Below are 18709 nucleotides of genomic sequence, written 5' to 3'. Positions count from 1 at the left end.
GTGTGTGTGTTTAATATGGAGGAGGAGTTTATTACAGCGCACTGTTTATGACTGTAAACCTCTTTTACATTGGTGCATTCAAATGAAATGTTTGTTATAGGACTGATTTATTAGATTACCTACCATTTTCAGGCTACCTTTACACTGTTGACTTTTTAGGTTTTTTTTTTAGGTTTTATTTTTGGCTTATGGTACTAAGCATATAGAAAATATTTTTTTAAAGATTTTATTTTTTAATTTATTTATTTGACAGAGAGAGAGAGAGAGAGAGACAGTGAGAGGGAACATAAGCAGGGGAAGTGAGAGAGGGAGAGGCAGGCTTCCCGCTGAACAGGGAGTCCAATGCGGGGCTCGATCCCAGGACTCTGGGATCATGACCTGAGCTGAAGGAAGACACTAATGACTGAGCCACCCAGGCGCCTCCATATAGAGACATTTTAGATCAAGTACAGTGGAAAGCAGTATAATGTTTTATGAACTCAGAGTCCTATAGATTGGGGGTTCTCAAAGTCACAGCTTTCAAGTTCTGTGACTTTGGACAAGTCACATTACTTGATTTGTTCGATTTGGGCTCTTTCTTGGGTAGAATAGGAATTATGTTGCTTATTTCACAAAGATTGTTTTAGAACTAGAACTAGTAGTATATAAAGCCTCTAACAGAGTATCTGGCATTTAGCAGTCATAGGCGTTGAAAAAATCCCAGGCATTACCGACAATGGCAACAATAGTGATTTTTAGTCCCTTTTCCTTCATAACTTTTAGAAAGAAAGCAGGGCTAGGGAGTTCTTTTACACAAGTACTTTCTGCTTTGTGATAGACACTGAGTAAAGTCAGCAGTGGTGTGAGTAGGAGTTTCAGTGCCAGGGGTTGGTTTCAAAAGCTGTTTTGAAATATACTTAACGTCTACAATCTTACCAGTTCCTTCGCTGAGTACTAGATGTGCAGTGATTAACAAAAAGACGTGCTGTTTAGACGCAGGTTGGGGAGGCAGACATTAAGACATCAAGAAATAGAAATACATAGAATTTCAGATGGCATTAAGTGCAGTGAAAGAAATGAATAAGATGCAGTAGCTTTAGAGTGAATTGTTAGGGGAAACCTCTCTTGAGTTAATTTAGTTTAAGACCTAAACATTGTATTACTTGTTCTATTGTGTTACCTGTTTTGCCCCAAAAGGTCCGGTTTCTGGTTCCACACCACTGTGGGTTTAAAAGATTGTCTGTATAAAGCCAGGCAGTGAGTCAGGGGAACAAGTAGTTCATGGTCTAGCAAGTAATATGACCTTGTGGAGTAGGAGTATAATTTTTTATACACTGTTCTCAGTGTATGTTTTTACTTTGTGTTTCTCTCTGCCTTTTTAATTTTTTTCATGCCTTTGTGCCTTTGAAAGGGTGATTTTATCTATTCATAAATGACCCTGCTCTTCTCTCATTCTAAGTAAGTCTCAGTTCAAGGTAACCTCTCCTTAGAAGGCTTTTTAGAAGAATTACCTTTCTAAAATGCAGATCTGAGCATGTTATGTGTTTAAAACATCACTGGTTTCCAGTTGCCCTTTAGGAAAAAATGAAAAATTCTTAAAATGGCCTAAGGGTCTGTCATGCTGTGGCCTGTTTGCTTCTTCAGCCTCATCTCTGATCACTTACTTCTAACTGCTTTCAGTAAGTGTTCGGACAGTGGGATCTTGGCTTCATGGTGGTTGTTCTTAGATTATTAGAAGTTGTCCAGTTCAGCTGCTTATTTTAAAAATGGGGTTTCTTTTAGAGGAGAGAGGGGTAAGGGGATGGGCAGAATGGGTGAAGGGGAAAGGGAGATATGGGCTTTCAGTTTATGGATGCTCATTCTCTCTCTCTGTCTCTCTCTCTCTTTCTGTCTCTCAAATGAATAAGTAAAGTCTTCTTTTTTTTTTTTAAGATTTTATTTATTTATTTGGCAGAGAGAGAGATCACAAGTAGGCAGAGAGACAGGCAGAGAGTGGGGGGGAAGCAGGCTCCCCGCTGAGCAGAGAGCCCGATGCGGGGCTTGATCCCAGGACCCTGGGATCATGACCCGAGCCGAAGGCAGAGGCTTTAACCCTCTGAGCCACCCAGGCGCCCCTTTAAAGAGGTTTCTTGGGGTGCCTGGGTGGCTCAGTCACTTGGGTGTCTCATTCTTGATTTTGGCTCAGCTCATGGTTTCAGGATTGAGCGATAGAGCCCTGTGTCAGAGTTTTCTTTGAGCTCTAAAATACAGTGATTTAAGCACCTGCTTTTCTAGTTTCTAATTAACTGCCTGCCTCCTTCCTTTGGTCGTCCTTCTGTCCATCTGTCATCGTGCTTGGACAATCATAATCCAAGGGCTGAGTGAAGTTAATATTCATAGAGGTGAGGTTAAGAAGATCAGCAGATTAGAAAGCCTGTAACACTCCAGTCTCCTTTTTCAGGTTACTAGTATCAGATTGTTCTGATTTATAATGATCACAGTGTGACGTTCTGATTAATGACAGTTTCATATTAGGGAAGAACTCCAAAGGCAGGAGTGGAGCACTATTTGTACTGTATTTTTCTGTATTTCCTCTTATATGGGGGAGTGATAGCAACAAGCATTCACTCTTTTATTTTCATCAGTATTTAGATACATGAAAGGAAAGGCTAAGGAAACTTGGTGCCCACAGCTGAGTTCTCCTTGTGTCCTGGTGGCATCAACTCCTGTGCACTTGAATTCCTTGGAAGAAGAGGAGAAATCTCAGCATTAAGAAATGAATATTAGTTATGCTGAGCGAAATAAGTCCATCAGAGAAAGACAGTTATCGTATGATCTCTCTGACAGGAGGAATTTGAGAGGCAGGGTGGGGAGTTGTGGGGGTAGGGAAGAAAAAATGAAAGAAGGTGGGATCAGGAGGGAGACAAACTATGAGACTCTTAATCTCACAAAACAAACAGGGTTGCTGGGGGGAGGGGGGTATGGAGAGGGTGGCTGGATTATGGACATTGGGGAGGGTATGAGTTGTGAGTGCTGTGAAGTGTGTAGGCCTGGTGATTCACAGACCTGTACTCCTGGGGCAAATAATACATTATATGTTAATAATAATTTTTTTTAAAAAGAAATGCATATTAGGCATCTGGTTAGTATAATGCTGTATATAGGAATGTGGTAGACTTGAATTATTTCCTTTTAATAGTTCTGTTGCAGTGACATGGGTGGAGTATTGTGCTAAGCAGGAGAAGTCATTCAGAGAAAGGCATTTCATTTAAGTGGAATTTAAGAAACAAAACACGTGAGCATGGGGGGAAAAGAGAGAGAGAGACAAACCAAGGAACAGACTCTGAGCTGGAGAGAACAAACTGATGGTCACCAGAGGGGAGTAGGGTGGGGGGTGATTTAAATAGGTGATGGGGATGAAGGAAGGCACTTCTAATGAGCACTGGGTGTTGTGTAGAAATGTTGAATCATTATATCGTACACCTGAAGCTAATATTATTACACTGTATGTTAACTAACTGCAATTTATTTACTTATTTTTTTTTAAAAGATTTTATTTATTTATTTGACAGAGATCACAAGTAGGCAGAGAGGCAGGCAGAGCGATGGGGAAGCAGGCTCCCCGCCAAGCAGAGAGCCTGATGGGGGGGCTTGATCGCAGGAACTGGGGATCATGCCCTGAGCCGAAGGCAGAGGCCTTAACCCACTGAGCCACCCAGGCGCCCCTACTTACTTATTTTTTAAAGATTTAATTTATTTAACAGAGCACAAGCAGGGGGAGGCAGAAGGATAGGGAGAAGCAGACTTGCCACTGAGCAGGGAGCCCGATGGGGACCCCAGGACCCTGGAATCATGACCTGAGCTGAAGGCAGATGCTTAACCAGCTGAGCCACTCAGGTGCCCCCACTAACTGGAATTTAAATAAAAATACATATAAAAAATAGTTATAGGATGATTTTTATTGTGCTTTTTTTTTTTTTTCTTTCTCTTCATTGGTTCTGACTGGGTTGGAGCAGCAGATAGCTGTAAGGTGATGACTGTGTCAGGTACTGTGCTGGGCATTTTTTGCAGGGGATTTGTTTTGGGGCTTTTAAAAAAATTTACACTAGTTTAGTAAGATGTTTTTATTCATCTCAACTTTGCACTCGAGTAACTGCTCATAAAAGTGAAAGAGCTTGCCTGAGGCCACCACACTCAAGTGGTGGAGGTAGTATTTGAACCCAGGTCTGCCTGGCAGAAAGCTTCTGTCTCTTTATTACGTCACTACTCATCTTTTTCCTTCCTGCATATAAATTTTACTGCAGGAAAAGGAGACACAAATTAATCATATTAAAATGGAACTCTTGGGGCTGCCTGGGTGGCTCAGTGGCTTAAGCCTTTGCTTTGGCTCAGGTCATGATCTCAGGGTCCTGGGAACGAGCCCTGTATCGGGCTCTCTGCTCAGCAGGGGGCCTGCTTCCCCCCCCCCCCCCCCCCCGTCTCTGCCTGCCTCTCTGCCTACTTGTATCTGTCAAATAAATAAAATCTTAAAAAAAAAAAAAAAAAAAGAAATAGAGCTCTTTTTAGTTCAGCATTCCTGAGATGTGTTCTGTCCTGTCTTTGGTGTGAGAGGTTGGGGTCGTAGATGGGGGGGTTGGGGCGAGGCTGTTGTGAAAGGAAGTTACAAGGAGACTTGACATCTGCACCACCTTATGTTGGCTCTCACGCTGTTGAGATGCCTGTGATTTTTCTTTTTTTACTCTTTCTCTTCTCTTTCCCCCGTTCTATTAGTCGGAATGCCCCTTTGTGACATTCACTACACTGTGAATAAATTACGTCTTTCCTCATTGATGGACGGTGAGCTCAGTGAGAGCAGGGCTGCGTGTATCTTGCTCAGCACCTTTGGTGCTGAATAAAAATATTCCTAGTCGTCCAGAGCTGTTTGGTTCCTGGGGTTGGATAGTGGGTTTTCCTGGGGTTGGATACTGGGTTAGGATAACAAGGGGTACTCTTATTGGTGGAGTGATCGGAAAAGATCAAAAGATAGGAGTTTTGGAATATGGAGCAGAAGGAATGAAATAGAAGTAAGGGGGAAAAGAAAAGGGTGCAGTTGATAAAGAGGGTGGGAGGGTTGTTGTAGGTCTTCTCACTACAGGACGGGAAGCTGCGAGTTCTGTTGTATAAGGCAAAGGAGTGTGCAGGTGGGTTGTGTGGAAGGCCAAGCCAAGACTTGTGCTGGAAGACGTTGGCCGTGTGCTCTTCACTTTGAGTTGGGTGGATTAGGACCTGATTTTTAACAGCTTTTACTGGCATTTGTGTAACATTTATTAATGATTTTTTTTTTTTTTCATATTTCTGGTCTGCTTCATCTAGTACTTAACTGGGAAGGAGACTGGTTGCAGAGTAGGAGGAATCCTAGTTAAAAGAAATGGTTTGACATCCTAAGCCACAGCTAAAGATTCCAGGCCTCTTTCTTAAAGTCGAGTAAAATGTCAGTGGACTGATGGGAGTAGGGAGCAAAGTTTTAAAACCTTTATTTAGGGGCGCCTGGGTGGCTCAGTGGGTTAAGCCTCTGCCTTCGGCTCGGGTCATGATCCCAGGGTCCTGGGATCGAGCCCCGCATCAGGCTCTCTGCTTAGTGGGGAGCCTGCTTCCTCCTCTCTCTGCCTGTCTCTCTGCCTAGTTGTGATCTCTCTCTGTCAAATAAATAAATAAAAAGAAATCTTTAAAAAAAAATTAAAAAAAAAATAAAACCTTTATTTATTTTTATTATTTTTAAATTTTTTTTTTAGAGTAGGCTCTTCTTCCAATATGGGGCTTGAATGCACGACCCCAAGATCAAAAGTCACTTGTTCTGCCTACCAACTGAGCCAGCCAGGCGTGCACCCTACCCCTGCCTTCTCTTCTAATCTCAGGTCTTACACTCCTCTTAAGCTTTGACATCCTCCTTCCTTGCTGCTTCTCAAACCTGTCCAGGTTCCCTGCTTTAGGACTTTCTACACTCGTGCTTTTTTTCTTCCTGGTACTTTTCCCATAGGTACCCACTAACTTGCTCTCTTACCTTCAAATCTCCAGTGTCATGCTGTGTTTGAGGCTTTCCTTTGACCTCTGTGAGAAACACGTCCCCTGCCCCCCCATACCTCTGCATTATTTCTTTCTGTACCACCATCTGGCATTCTCTGTGTCCTGTCTACCCTCATTGGAAATTTAAGTTCCATGAAGGCAGGGACTTGGTTTTGTTCATTGTTTTATCTCTAGTGCCTGGAACAACAGTGCCCAGAACTAGCACTTCCCTTCTACGTGGGACAGTGTTTCCATTGTCTCTTCATACCACTTTTCACTTAATCTTAATTCTTCCAGTGTTTTTGAGGTTCCAGCTCAACTCCTAGCTCAGAAAAGACACTTTTAATCATCTCCTAGTAGCTGTTCTGTAGAAACCAATTTTCTGTTTTTACTTCTGTGAAGTGACTTAACATGGACTTCTTTGATCCAACTCTGTTTAAGAGAATCCTTTGGAAAAAAAAAAGAATCCTTTGGAAAATTGTTAATAACCCACAAGTGTGTGTTAGTTCCTAATGTTTTTTGTTTTTATTTGCTTTAAAATTCTAGGAATTGAAGCCATTTTTTATGAAGGAAGTTGGCAGTCACTTTGATGATTTTGTGACCAGTCTCATTGAAAAATCAGCATCCTTAGACAATGGTGGGTGTGCTATCACAAGCTTTTCTGTTCTTGAAGGAGAGAACAACCACAGAGCTAAGTAAGTATGAGCATTAGTTTCTTTTAGTGCAGACATGTTCTCTGATAATGCTCAGCAGTCGGAATCAGGACTGCAGTAAAAATGCCTGGTTTCACACTGTGGTGCCACTTTTTATTAGCTCTGTGTTGCCTTGGGCAAATTAACCACTTGAAAGGTGGATTTCTTCTTCTTCTTTTTTTTAAGATTTTATTTATTTATTTGACAGACAGATCACAAGTAGGCAGAGAGGCAGGCAGAGAGAGGGGGAGGTAGGCTCCCTGCCGAGCAGAGAGCCTGGTGCGGGGCTGGTGTCATGACCTGAGCCAAAGGCAGAGGCCCGACCCACTGAGCCACCCAGGCACCCCGGGTTTCTTCATCTTAATATGAGGATTATAATAAATCCGGACCTCATTTAAGACTGTGTTGACTTACAGAACAAAAGAGCCAACACTTGTTGCACCCTCTACATTTAAACCAATGAGTCCACGAGGTAGGTACCAGAACTGCTTGCTGCAAATTAGGACGCTGAAGTGTGGGACAGTTACATGTCCAGGATCATACAGTGGGTATTGGAAGCCAGAGCCTTGCTCAGGAGTCCATGCCCTTTGTCACATCAGTAAAGTGCCTCTTTTTTGTACTCTATCCAATACTTGCAGTAAAGTTCAGTGCAGTTGGTGTATATGTTTCTGATTGGTCGGGCATCCAGAGCAGCAGAAGGAAAGCTATCAAAGGCCAATATGCGCTCATTGCCATTCTGTGCTCTCTCCGATTTTATGCCCCAGTGGTCTCTGATAGTCATGTTCTGGATTACAGTTTGACCACTAATAGTTGACAGAGTGGGTGGTTGTGCAGAAGCCCTAAAAAAGGTAATAATGCTGGATATTCACTATGTGAGATTTTAGTAACTGGAGGCAACCTATAAGATCAGGAAGCTGTTAGGGATTGTTGGGAGTCCTTTGACATTAGGGAGGGTGAAGGTCTCATAAATTTTCATGCAGTTTCAGAGGACAGACCAGTAACAGCCTGTGAACTGGAGTATGGCTAGAGGCCTATCTCTGACCTTAGCGATGTTTAGGAGAAGGAAGAGGGGTTGCCAGTGTTTGATGCCAGGAATGTGTTTCCATAGGGGCGGGGCTGCGGTGTGCTTCTGAGCGCCGCTCTCCTGGGGTGTGCTTAACGTCTCTTCCTTCTCACCAGATCTGCATGTATCTACCTCGTTGCATTTTTCAGGAGTAAATGACATGCATAAAACCCTTCATACCTGGGTCAGAGTGAGAAGGTGCTTTATTACATGCTGTAGTTGGTAATATTCCTTCTCTTATGCATAGGCTTAGATGTCTTAAAATACTTGAAGTATTTATATTTTATTTTAATTTTTTGCTTTTCCTAGAGATTTCAGAGCACCTCCAGAACATGGAAAGGTTTTTGTTCTAAGGCAATCTCTCTTAGAGTGAGTATTTTTAGTTGCTTTTATTAATTATAAGTTTGAATTAAAAACTACTCTGATTATTAAAATCACTGCTTAATCTATGCATGTTTAGTGAGTTTGTTCTGAATTCATGGAAATCATTAGTTTTGGTACTTATTGTACATTTGCTGTCTTGCTCCTCCTTTGTGATTTTCTGGTTCTATATGTAGTTTCAAAGGCGGGTTTAGAGGTGAACATGGTTATCTATCCCCTGACAAATTTCTTGAAGTCGTATATACAGAAAATCGGTTACCCAAAAAGCTAGAACTAGCGTTTTCTAATTAGGTACTCTGCTCATGAGTGTTTTGGTGTTGCTGTTTCTTGGTATATTATGTATTTTTTATCTCTTATTTGGCTAGCTAGCTTAGAAACCTGATAGTTTTCTCAGACTTAACTTTAAAACCCTGATTATGTGAATTTTATAGAGAAAATTAGGAAGTATAAATTACTTAAGGGACCTCATGTGTGAACGGAAAAAGATGTGCTTTGGGTAGGCAATGAATATTTCTTTAGATCATTTATTTATTTACTCAGTCATTCCTCAGAATACTGCTGCAGTTTCACCTGTGTTAGGATAGGTCATCTGAAATAGTTGGGCTGGTGAAAATTACCTTGAGTGTCCTAATGTGCTTATTTATTTGTCAGTGAGAGAGACAGAGAGCACACAAGCAGGCAGAGTGGCAGGCAGAGGCGCAGAGAGAAGCAGACTCTGCTGAGCAAGGAGCCTGATGTGAGACTCGATCCCAGGAGCCTGGGATCATGACCTGAGCCGAAGGCAGCGGCTTAACTGACTGAGCCCCCCAGGCATCCCTTAATGTGCTTTTTTAAAAACAACATCTTACACTTACCAAAGTTTACTTTCTGTACGCCACCTTGATCTATATTTGATGAGAAGGCCATATATCTAGGGGAAGATAAGTTATTTTGAACATTATAAGATTGTAATGATAGAATTGTACTATATGAAAAAAAGAGCACTTAAAAAAAAAGTTATTTATTTACTGGAGAGAGAGAGACAGATAGCCAGAGACAGCAAGAGCAGGGAGTAGAGGGAGAAGCAGGCTCCCTGCTGAACAGGGAACCCATGGTTGGGGCTCAGTCCCAGGACCCTCTAACCATGACCTGAGCTAAAGGCAGATCCTCAACCGACTGAGCCACCCGGGTGCCCCTAAAGTATACTTCAATTACAAAGCTTTTTATTTTTTTATTTTTTAAAGATTTTATTTATTTATTTGAGAAAGAAAATGAGGGCATGCACGCACGAGAGGAGGAAGGTCAGAGGGAGAAGCAGACCGTCCCCCTGCTGAGCAGGGAGCCTGATGTGGGACTTGATCCCAGGACTCCAAGATCATGACCTGAGCTGAAGGCAGTTGCTCAACCAATTGAGCTATCCGGGCGCCCCTAAAGTATACTTTAATTACAAAGTTTTTTTTTTTTTTTTAAAGATTTTATTTATTTGACAGATCACAAGTAGGCAGAGAGGCAGGCGGTGGGGGGGGGGGGTTGTGGAGAAGCAGGCTCCCCGCTGAGCAGAGAGCCCAATGAGGGACTCGATCCCAGGACCTAGGACCTGAGCCGAAGGCAGCGGCTTAACCAACTGAGCCACCTAGGCGCCCCTACAAAGCTTTTTAAAAGAGATTTTATTTATTTTAGAGAGAGAGAGAGTGCGTGCACATGCGCCAGTTGGGAGAGGGGTAGACGGAGGAGGGAAGCAGAGTCCCTGCTAAGCACAACGCCCTGCCAGTGCCCTGCTGGAAAGAAAGGCTAAAAAGAACAATACCACCTCACACTAGTTAGAGTGGCTAAAATTAACAAGACAGGGAATAACAGATGTTGGTGAGGATATGGAGAAAGGAGAACCCTTTTAACACTGTTGGTGGGAATGCAAGCTGGTGCAGCTCCTCTGGAAAACAGTATGGAGGTTCCTCAAAAAGTTAAAAAATAAAGCTACCCTACAACCCAGCAATTGCACTATTGGATATTTGCACCAAAGATACAGATGTAGTGAAAAGAAGGGGCACATGCACCCCAGTGTTCATAGCAGCAATGTCCACAATAGCCACACTGTGGAAGCAGCCAAGATGTCCTTCAACAGATGAATGGGTAATGATGTGGTTCATATATACAATGGAGTTGTATATTCAGGCATCAGAAAGGATGAATACCCAACTTTTGCATCAACATGGTTGTAACTGGAGGAGATTTTGCTGACTGAAATAAGTCAATTATCATAGGGTTTCAGTCATATGTGGGATATAAGAAATAGTGCAGAGGACAGAAGGGAGGGAAAACTGAATGGGAAGAAGTCCGAGAGGGAGAAAAAACCATGACAGAATCTTGACTCCAGGAAACAAACTGACGGTTGTGGAAAGGGAAGTGGGTGGGGGGCTGGGGTAACTGGGTGATGAACTTTAAGGAGGGCGCATGATGGAACACTGGGTGTTATATGCAACTAGTGAATCATAGAACACTACATCAAAAACTAATGATGTACTTACTATATGTTGCTAATTGAATTTAAATTAAAAAATCTTTTAAAAAAGCTAAATCCCTACCATGACTTCTGAGATCATGACCTGAGCTGAAACCCAGAGTTGGATGGATGCTTAACCACCTGAGCCATCTGGGCACCCCCCTAAAACATTTTTTTAACCAAGGAAGTAAAACACATATTTTATGGCTCAGGTTGATTTTTACTGGAACTTGAAGATCCTTAATGCAGGGTAATCTAAAATAAAAGTTAATGTAGATGTGAGCACACATCTTGGCAAAAACAAAGCTAAAAAAATTTGTTTTAGTGAAATATAAAAAAGTACCTCTCCAAGAAAATGTCATCTGGAAAGTCGTTGCTCTATTTTGGAAATAGCCCTGTTTTAAACAAATAAAAAGATAGGTGAGGATAGAAAATAACAATATTTGTAAATGGTTAAGTTTATAGACATGTAGGGTAGTAGTTGGATTATAGAATAGCACTTAATAGTAGTTAGGTATAGGGGGTGGAATGTAATATGATTAAAGACAAACCCTTGTTAACATTTGGAATAGCTTTTGTGTTTTCTGTTTTGCCTGAGAAGCACTCACTTTTGGCAGGTTTTCAAAAATGCTCCCCATTTGCTGTAAGTGTTTGATATCCATACTGTTCTCTAGGGGTAGTATCATTTTATTGGAAAGAGCCTTACCTTAAGCTTTTACATTCAGTTTTTACCTTGGCTGTGGCATTTATGGTCTGTGCTTCACATTTAATACTCTGTGATTCCTCTTGGAGATGTTTAGTCATGATTACTATTTGAGGGTGGGTTAAGAATGTGCTGAACTGCCTTAAAGACTTTAATGTATGGTGTTTTAAAATGAAATATGATTTCATTTGTTCAAACTGTATTTACAGTGAGCTGTTTGAGGTGGACCACATCAGAACAATCTATCACATGTTTATTGCCCTCCTCATTCTGTTTATCCTCAGCACACTTGTTGTAGATTACATTGATGAAGGAAGGTAAGACAAGAAAAAAGACGTTTGGCTAGTTGATGCATGGGGTGTTGGGAGTTTTCATGGTATTTAAATTTTGGTAAATTTTGGTGTTTCGGGTGAATTTGCTTCAGAAAATCGCAAAGCAGCTGATTGGAGGGTGAGAGTCTTTTCTCCCGAAAAGGACAACTAAAGGAATATTAGAAGTTTTAATACTTTTATTTATTTATTTTTTTATGTTTATTTTTAAAATGGTCTATTTTAGGAGTCCATAATTGGTAGTTTCTAGGTAATTTCCAGATGGGAGAATTCTGTATATATGATTTAAAAATTTTCTCACTGTGGTATGCATTTCAGGTTATTATCAAAAATAAGTAGCTTATTAGAATTTCATGTTTGAAAACCTTTTTTTTTTCTTTTTAAGATTTATTTTTTAGGGAGAGAGTGCATAAGCATGTGTGTGTGAGTCGGGGGTGGGGCAGAGGGTGGGGGTGGGGGAGAGAGAGGGCGGTGGGGAGGAGTCTGAAGCAGACTCCAGATTGTAGGTGGAGCCTGACTCAGGGCTCCATCCCAGGACCTGGAGATCATGACCTGTGCTGAAACAGCCAGACACCCAACTGATTGAGCCACTTAGGTGCCCTGAAAAACTTTTCTTTTTAATACAAAAGTGAAATAAAACTTAAAAAAATGACAGTGTGGTAATCATCCACCAAATTATGTACATTATTAGAAAATTATATTTTGAGGTAATGGTATAATAGTGTATTAATAGATTTTTGAATTCTTTTTTCTGAAAAATCATCTTTTTTTTTTTTTTTTTTTTAAGATTTCATTTATTTATTTGACAGAGAGAGGTCACAAGTAGACAGGCAGGCAGAGAGAGGGGAAGGGAAGCAGGCTCCCGCCTGAGCAGAGAGCCTGATGCGGGGCTGGATCCCAGGACGCTGGGATCATGACCTGAGCGGAAGGCGGAGGCTTTAACCCACTGGCCACCCAGGCGCCCCCTGAAAAATCATCTTTTGAACATAGGTGATTGCTGTTTGAATACTTTTATGTATTAGATTATCTTAGAGTTTAAAATTTATTAATGATAGTCTCTAATCACTGCTTAAAGTTTTATTATTTTAGGTTATCTTGGGTATCTTATGTTCAAATACTATATTACCTTAGGACTTTTAGAATATTTATTGTTGGGTTATATTGTGAAGAAGAGGCTTAGAAACACCTTTTCTTCTCGTACAACTTTACCCTCAGGACCACAATGATGTTGTGTTTTCTAAGTTTGAGAGTTCTAGGTGTGAAAGTTTTGAGTTTTGAGTTCTGTGGGTCAGTCAGTGCATACTGAAAATTTACTTTTGTGCTCTTTCTCTGTGCTTTTTCTCCCTAGGCTGGTGCTTGAGTTCAGTGTCCTATCTTATGCTTTTGGCAAACTTCCTGTTGTTATGTGGACGTGGTGTACCATGTTCTTGAGTACACTTGGTGTTCCCTATTTCCTCTTTCAACGTTGGGCCAGAGGTTACAGCAGGAGTACTCACCCAGTGGTCCATTCTCTCTTCCACTGCTTCCTTTTCATGGTCTTCCAGATTGGCGTTCTAGGTTTGGTACCAACGTATGTTGTATTAGCATATACGCTACCGCCAGCTTCCAGGTGCATTGTTATACTTGAACAGGTAAGGTTTTGAGGATTGCCCGATGCAATGCTATGTTTTGTTAAAAGAATAATACTGGTATTCTGTTACTTTCAATTGTATTAGTTGGGTCAGTTTTCCTGTTAGTTCTTCATGCTATTATTTATAAAATTAAAGTTTTAAACTAGATCATCTCATGTCTTAAAATTCATACTAGCTTCAGTGTTCTTTGATTCTTGGTAATGAAATTATATTGAGCTGTTTACGACGAGTTCAGATTTTATTCTTGAACACTTTGTAGAAGTCATTTATTTATTTTTATTTATTTATTTATTTTGTAGACGTCATTTATATGATAAAGTTGTTTTGTAATTAAAAACTCTGCCTTTGAGGTTATCAGATTCATTGTTTTGTCATATAAACTGTTCCCGTCTAAATAAAGGATTTATTTTGTTTATATACCCTTCAGAATTTTTGGACTTAAATTGGCTGTCTATTAATATTCTGAAGGACTGTTGAAGGAGACTGTCTTTGAACAGGCTTTTAATTTCTTATTGTAATATAACTATAATAGATAGTGCTATTAGATGCAAAATAATTTGGGTAATAACTTGTCCTTGTTTACACTTTGTTTTTCATTTGCTTTATTCCATAAACATGAATTCGAGTTGGTGTATGCAAAATTAGGAAGTTCTTCATATGATTTAGTGCTGTTCTGGGGTTGCTTATAGGAGACAAGACAATGGCAGAAAGTTCATCTTTTTTTCCTCTCCCCTTCTTTTGTAGATTCGTTTCGTAATGAAAGCCCATTCATTTGTCAGAGAGAATGTGCCTCGGGTACTAAATTCAGCTAAGGAGAAATCAAGTATGTAATTTCGTTAGGTCAAGGATTATTCAATGGATTATTTCAAACTTTGTATTTAGTGGGATGGCGTTTTACATTCTGTAGATGTTATGTTGGATTTTAAAGATGTAGGATCCGTATTGATTTGGAAGACTATCTCACTATTTCTTCATTGTCCCCTGTTTCGTCTTTGTACCTACAACTTAAAAACACTGATCACCAGAGTGTTAAGCTTTACCTTACTTTCATAGAGTGTTAATAGACTCATTACCCCCATGTGTGCTTACTCTTTGAATTGCTGCTTCAAACTCTAGAAGGTATTTCTAAGTCACAGAAAGAGCTTAGTTTAGAGGGATTGATAATACTGAATCAATATAAGAGTAAGAAGTCACTCTGGGTGATAAGAAATGATAGGAGCTAAGAGAAGTCATTTTTTTTTTTTTAAAGATTTTATTTATTCATTTGACAGAAAGAGAGAGAGAGATCACAAGTAGGCAGAGGCAGGCAGAGAGAGGAGGAAGCAGGCTCACCGCTGAGCAGAGAGCCTGATGCGGGACTCGATCCCAGGACCCTGAGATCATGACCTGAGCCGAAGGCAGCGGCTTAACCCACTGAGCCACCCAGGCGCCCGAGAAGTCATTTTTTTCCTCTTCCCTATTATATGCTTGCTTATTTCTCCCTTTTAGTTTTGCCAGGAAAAACTGAAGAGTGTCTGATCTAACCAGAGTTTCCCTTTTCCAGAAACGATTCCAATACCCACAGTCAACCAGTACCTGTATTTCCTGTTTGCACCTACCCTCATCTACCGTGACAACTATCCCAGGTATCTGTTCTGTGAACCAGAAATGTGTTGAGCAGCAGAAGTGTAGCGTGAATGAGGTGGGATAGGTAGGCCGGGGCCAGTTCATGTAGGGTTACAAAGAAGGTAAAATGAGTTTTAATTTTCCTTCTGGCTTGGGAAAGCCCCAGATGGTGATTCTAGCAATCCAGTTTGATTATGGTAATTCTTGACAGAATTATACAGGCATTCCACATGGGAAAAATGATGTTTTCTCTGTGGAAAAAACATTACGAGGATCTTTATTAAAGTACAGCTTACTTTATTTAGAAAACTTATTTTCTTTCTTTCTTTTTAGGACTCCCACTGTAAGGTGGGGTTATGTTGCTATGCAGTTTTTACAGGTGAGTTTTTTCTTTAATCACTAAGATTTGTAGATTAGTGGGACATGGAGATTCAAATTTATAATAATAATTTATTTAGAGTGTTGGTAAATTCATGTCTACTGGGAACTTTAGACCTCTTTCTAAAGTCTTTTAAATTCTTTACCAGTCCAGTAGATGGTCTTTGTCTTGCCAACGTCAGAAGCAATTTCCTTCAGTAAAAGAGTTTAAATGCTTTCCGTTTGGTTACTTTAGTAAGCATCTACATTAATTCCCCCCCCTTTACTGTTTTTTTTTTTAAAGATTGTATTTATTTATTTGACACAGAGATCACAAGTAGGCAGAGAGGCAGGCAGAGAGAGAGGGTGAAGCAGGCTCCCCGCTGAGCAGAGAGCCCGATGTGGGGGCTCCATCCCAGGACCCCAGGATCATGACCCGAGCTGAAGGAAGAGGCTTTAACCCACTGAGCCACCTAGGCGCCCCTCCTTACGTTTTTTTTATTTTGGGATATATTGTGGGTATGTTGTGACAGCTTCCCCATTGCCACCCCTGCCCATCCATCTGAATCATAAGTCCCAGGAGATCCATTTTAAACTTTTTTTTTTTTTAAAGATTATTTATTTATTTGACAGATAGAGATCCCAAGTAGGCAGAGAGGCAGGCAGAGAGAGAGAGAGAGAGGAGGAAGCAGGTTCCCCGCTGAGCAGAGAGCCCGACTTGGGGGTTCGATCCCAGGACCGCAGGATCATGACCCGAGCCGAAGGCAGAGGCTTTAACCCACTGAGCCACCCAGGTGCCCCACCCATTTTAAACTTTTTTTTTTTTTTTTTAAAGATTTTATTTATTTATTTGACAGAGAGAAATCACAAGTAGGCAGAGAGGCAGGCAGAGAGAGAGGAGGAAGCAGGCTCCCTGCTGAGCAGAAAGCCCGATGTGGGGCTTGAACCCAGGACCTGGGATCATGACCTGAGCCGAAGGCAGCGGCTTAACCCACTGAGCCACCCAGGCGCCCTCCATTTTAAACTCTTAATCTCAATCGGACACCCATGTGGTAAAGGGTTGGGAGAAGATTATGACAGAAACTAGCTGTGTAACGTCTCTGAAAGATTGAAGTCTGGCAGTCTTACATACTTAAGAACATACATATGAACTTTAGTCTAAGGGTCACAAATCTATCTTCCTTTGAAGGAAAAACAATCACCGTCTTTCCTTATATCAATCCATCAGTATTATAACTATATCTCTGTTATATTCTAGGTTTTTGGTTCCTTTTTTTATGTGTACTACATCTTTGAAAGGCTCTGCGCCCCCTTGTTTCGGAATATTAAACAGGAGCCCTTCAGCGCTCGTGTTCTGGTCCTATGTGTATTTAACTCCATCTTGCCAGGTAACATGGGTACTGGTTAATGTGGCCATTCATGAAGTTGTGAGGAAAAAAAGCTGTTGCACAGGCACATCTTTGATTTTCCTGCTTTTTGCTCTGAAGTCATCTCTACATCTGTCCTCATCTCGACTTCTTTCCGTCTGTTTTCGTAAGTGAGTATACTTCCAGTTTCAGCCCAGTCTTTCTCTTTTGTCTTCTGACTTTCATTCAAATTTTGCTTTTTTTGGCTGTGGGTAGTCCATATTTATGCCTGATCTTCCTGTGATCAGTCTTCAGTCTTCAGTCCATTGTAATTTTGCTACTAATCCAGCCAGGATGCTGATGGCCTTTACTGAAGTCTCTCCTGATTCTAAATCTGGTAGATGGTTTAGCCCTTATTTGGTTTCATCTACATGAAGCATTGTTTGCATCCACAGTGTGAAATTTCTCTCTTGCTACTCATTCTCATTCCCCTTTCTTTCTGGCCATTGCTCAGTCTCCTGACTTGATTCATATTTTTTTCTAGAGATACATGAGTACCTATCACGTGCCAGGGGTTGAGGACCTACCTACCAGTGAAGAGGACATAACATGCTCTTTACTCTCTGGAAGCTTGCAGTTTAATTGCATTTACAGTTTCCTTTACTTACTCTCTTTTCTCTACCTGTCAGATGTTGGTCATGTTTTCTGTTACCTTCTTTCTTCCTTAACCTCTGTCCCAGACTCCTAGGTAACCCTCCCTGATTGCCCTCCCCAAATTGACTCCAATAAATTATTTTATCTGTCCCTTTAACAGAATATGTATTAAATACATATCTTCTTCACTAGGCTACAAATTCCTTGAGATCAAGGATTGTGTTTTATTTTATTTTTTTTTTAAACATTTTATTTATTTGAGAGAAGAGAGAGACAGTGAGAGAGAGCATGAGCGAGGAGAAGGTCAGAGGGAGAAGTAGACTCCCTGTGGAGCTGGGAGCCTGATGCGGGACTCGATCCCGGGACTCCAGGATCATGACCTGAGCTGAAGGCAGTCGCTTAACCAACTGAGCCACCCAGGCGCCCAAGGATTGTGTTTTAACAGTGAGCCAGTCTTTCCCATATTGTCTAATGCATAAGAGATGATCCATAAATATCTTTTGATATTTTTTGAATAGACAGGTGAATGAAAGGGATGGGCATAAAAATGGCTCTTTTGCAATGTAGTGTAGTAAGTAGGATAAGCAAAGTGCTGACGAACTTTGTATCATATTGGATATGACATTTAATATTGGGTATTGAGAAATAGGTGTTTGGCAGAGAAGTAGTGGAAACGTGCTTCCAGGTAGTGGATGGAAGCAAAGGCATGGAGTATTTCAGAACGGCGGAAGTCCAGGTATGGACGATGTTTACAACACTGGGAATAGAGTCAGAGATAAGGTAACCTTGTCACTGGACATTTAGGGGGCTGTCTTGTGCATTATAGGATATTTAGCAATATCCTTCCTCTAAAAACTAGATACCAGTAGTACGACCCTTACCCCTTGAGTTGTGACAACGAAAAGTGTCTGCAGAATTGTCAGATGTTCTCTAGGGGGCAAAATCTCCCACAGTTTACAGCACCTCGTTTAGAGGAATGCACGAGGGCCATATGTTGGAGGGCTTTGGGTACCACGTTAAGCCATACATCCAGGCGTTTCCATTAAAAACAGGCTGGGTCATTTGTTATCTATAAAACCACTTGGCAGGAATTTAATGCTTTCTAAAATTAAAAAAAAAACTTCCAAAGAACATGGTGTCACACTTGAATGGGTAAGCTAGAACAGTAACTTTTATTTTACAGAATAATTCTAGCTTTTAAGCACATCATGACATAAAATTAACTGCTTTGCGTGAGCTATTTGGAAAAGACTCTTAATATTGTTAATCTTATTTTTAGGTGTGCTGGTACTGTTCCTCACGTTTTTTGCCTTTTTACACTGTTGGCTGAATGCCTTTGCTGAGATGTTACGCTTTGGTGACAGGATGTTTTATAAGGTAATGCATACTTGGACGCCTTTCTTTGCACATTTTATTTGTGCACTTAAATCCTCATTGTTGAGTATTTGAACATCGTTGGCTACTAGCTT

At 40.9% G+C, this 18709-nt stretch overlaps 1 protein-coding gene across 3 annotated transcripts in view; it reads left to right on the top strand.

Moving 5' to 3' along the window:
• SOAT1 (sterol O-acyltransferase 1) overlaps nucleotides 1-18709 on the top strand; it is a 75018-nt gene that overhangs the window by 49397 nt on the left and 6912 nt on the right. For all 3 annotated transcript variants that reach the window (XM_047704439.1, XM_047704438.1, XM_047704440.1), the window contains 9 exons: nucleotides 6547-6695; nucleotides 8065-8124; nucleotides 11528-11635; nucleotides 12996-13278; nucleotides 14023-14101; nucleotides 14822-14903; nucleotides 15217-15262; nucleotides 16499-16628; nucleotides 18520-18617. In XM_047704439.1, the coding sequence (XP_047560395.1) occupies nucleotides 6547-6695; nucleotides 8065-8124; nucleotides 11528-11635; nucleotides 12996-13278; nucleotides 14023-14101; nucleotides 14822-14903; nucleotides 15217-15262; nucleotides 16499-16628; nucleotides 18520-18617 (1035 nt within the window). The remainder of the gene's footprint in view (nucleotides 1-6546; nucleotides 6696-8064; nucleotides 8125-11527; nucleotides 11636-12995; nucleotides 13279-14022; nucleotides 14102-14821; nucleotides 14904-15216; nucleotides 15263-16498; nucleotides 16629-18519; nucleotides 18618-18709) is intronic.

Source organism: Lutra lutra, chromosome 15 (assembly GCF_902655055.1).
Source record: "Lutra lutra chromosome 15, mLutLut1.2, whole genome shotgun sequence".
Lineage (NCBI taxonomy): Eukaryota > Metazoa > Chordata > Mammalia > Carnivora > Mustelidae > Lutra > Lutra lutra.
This window is presented reverse-complemented; position numbering and strand designations above follow the sequence as displayed.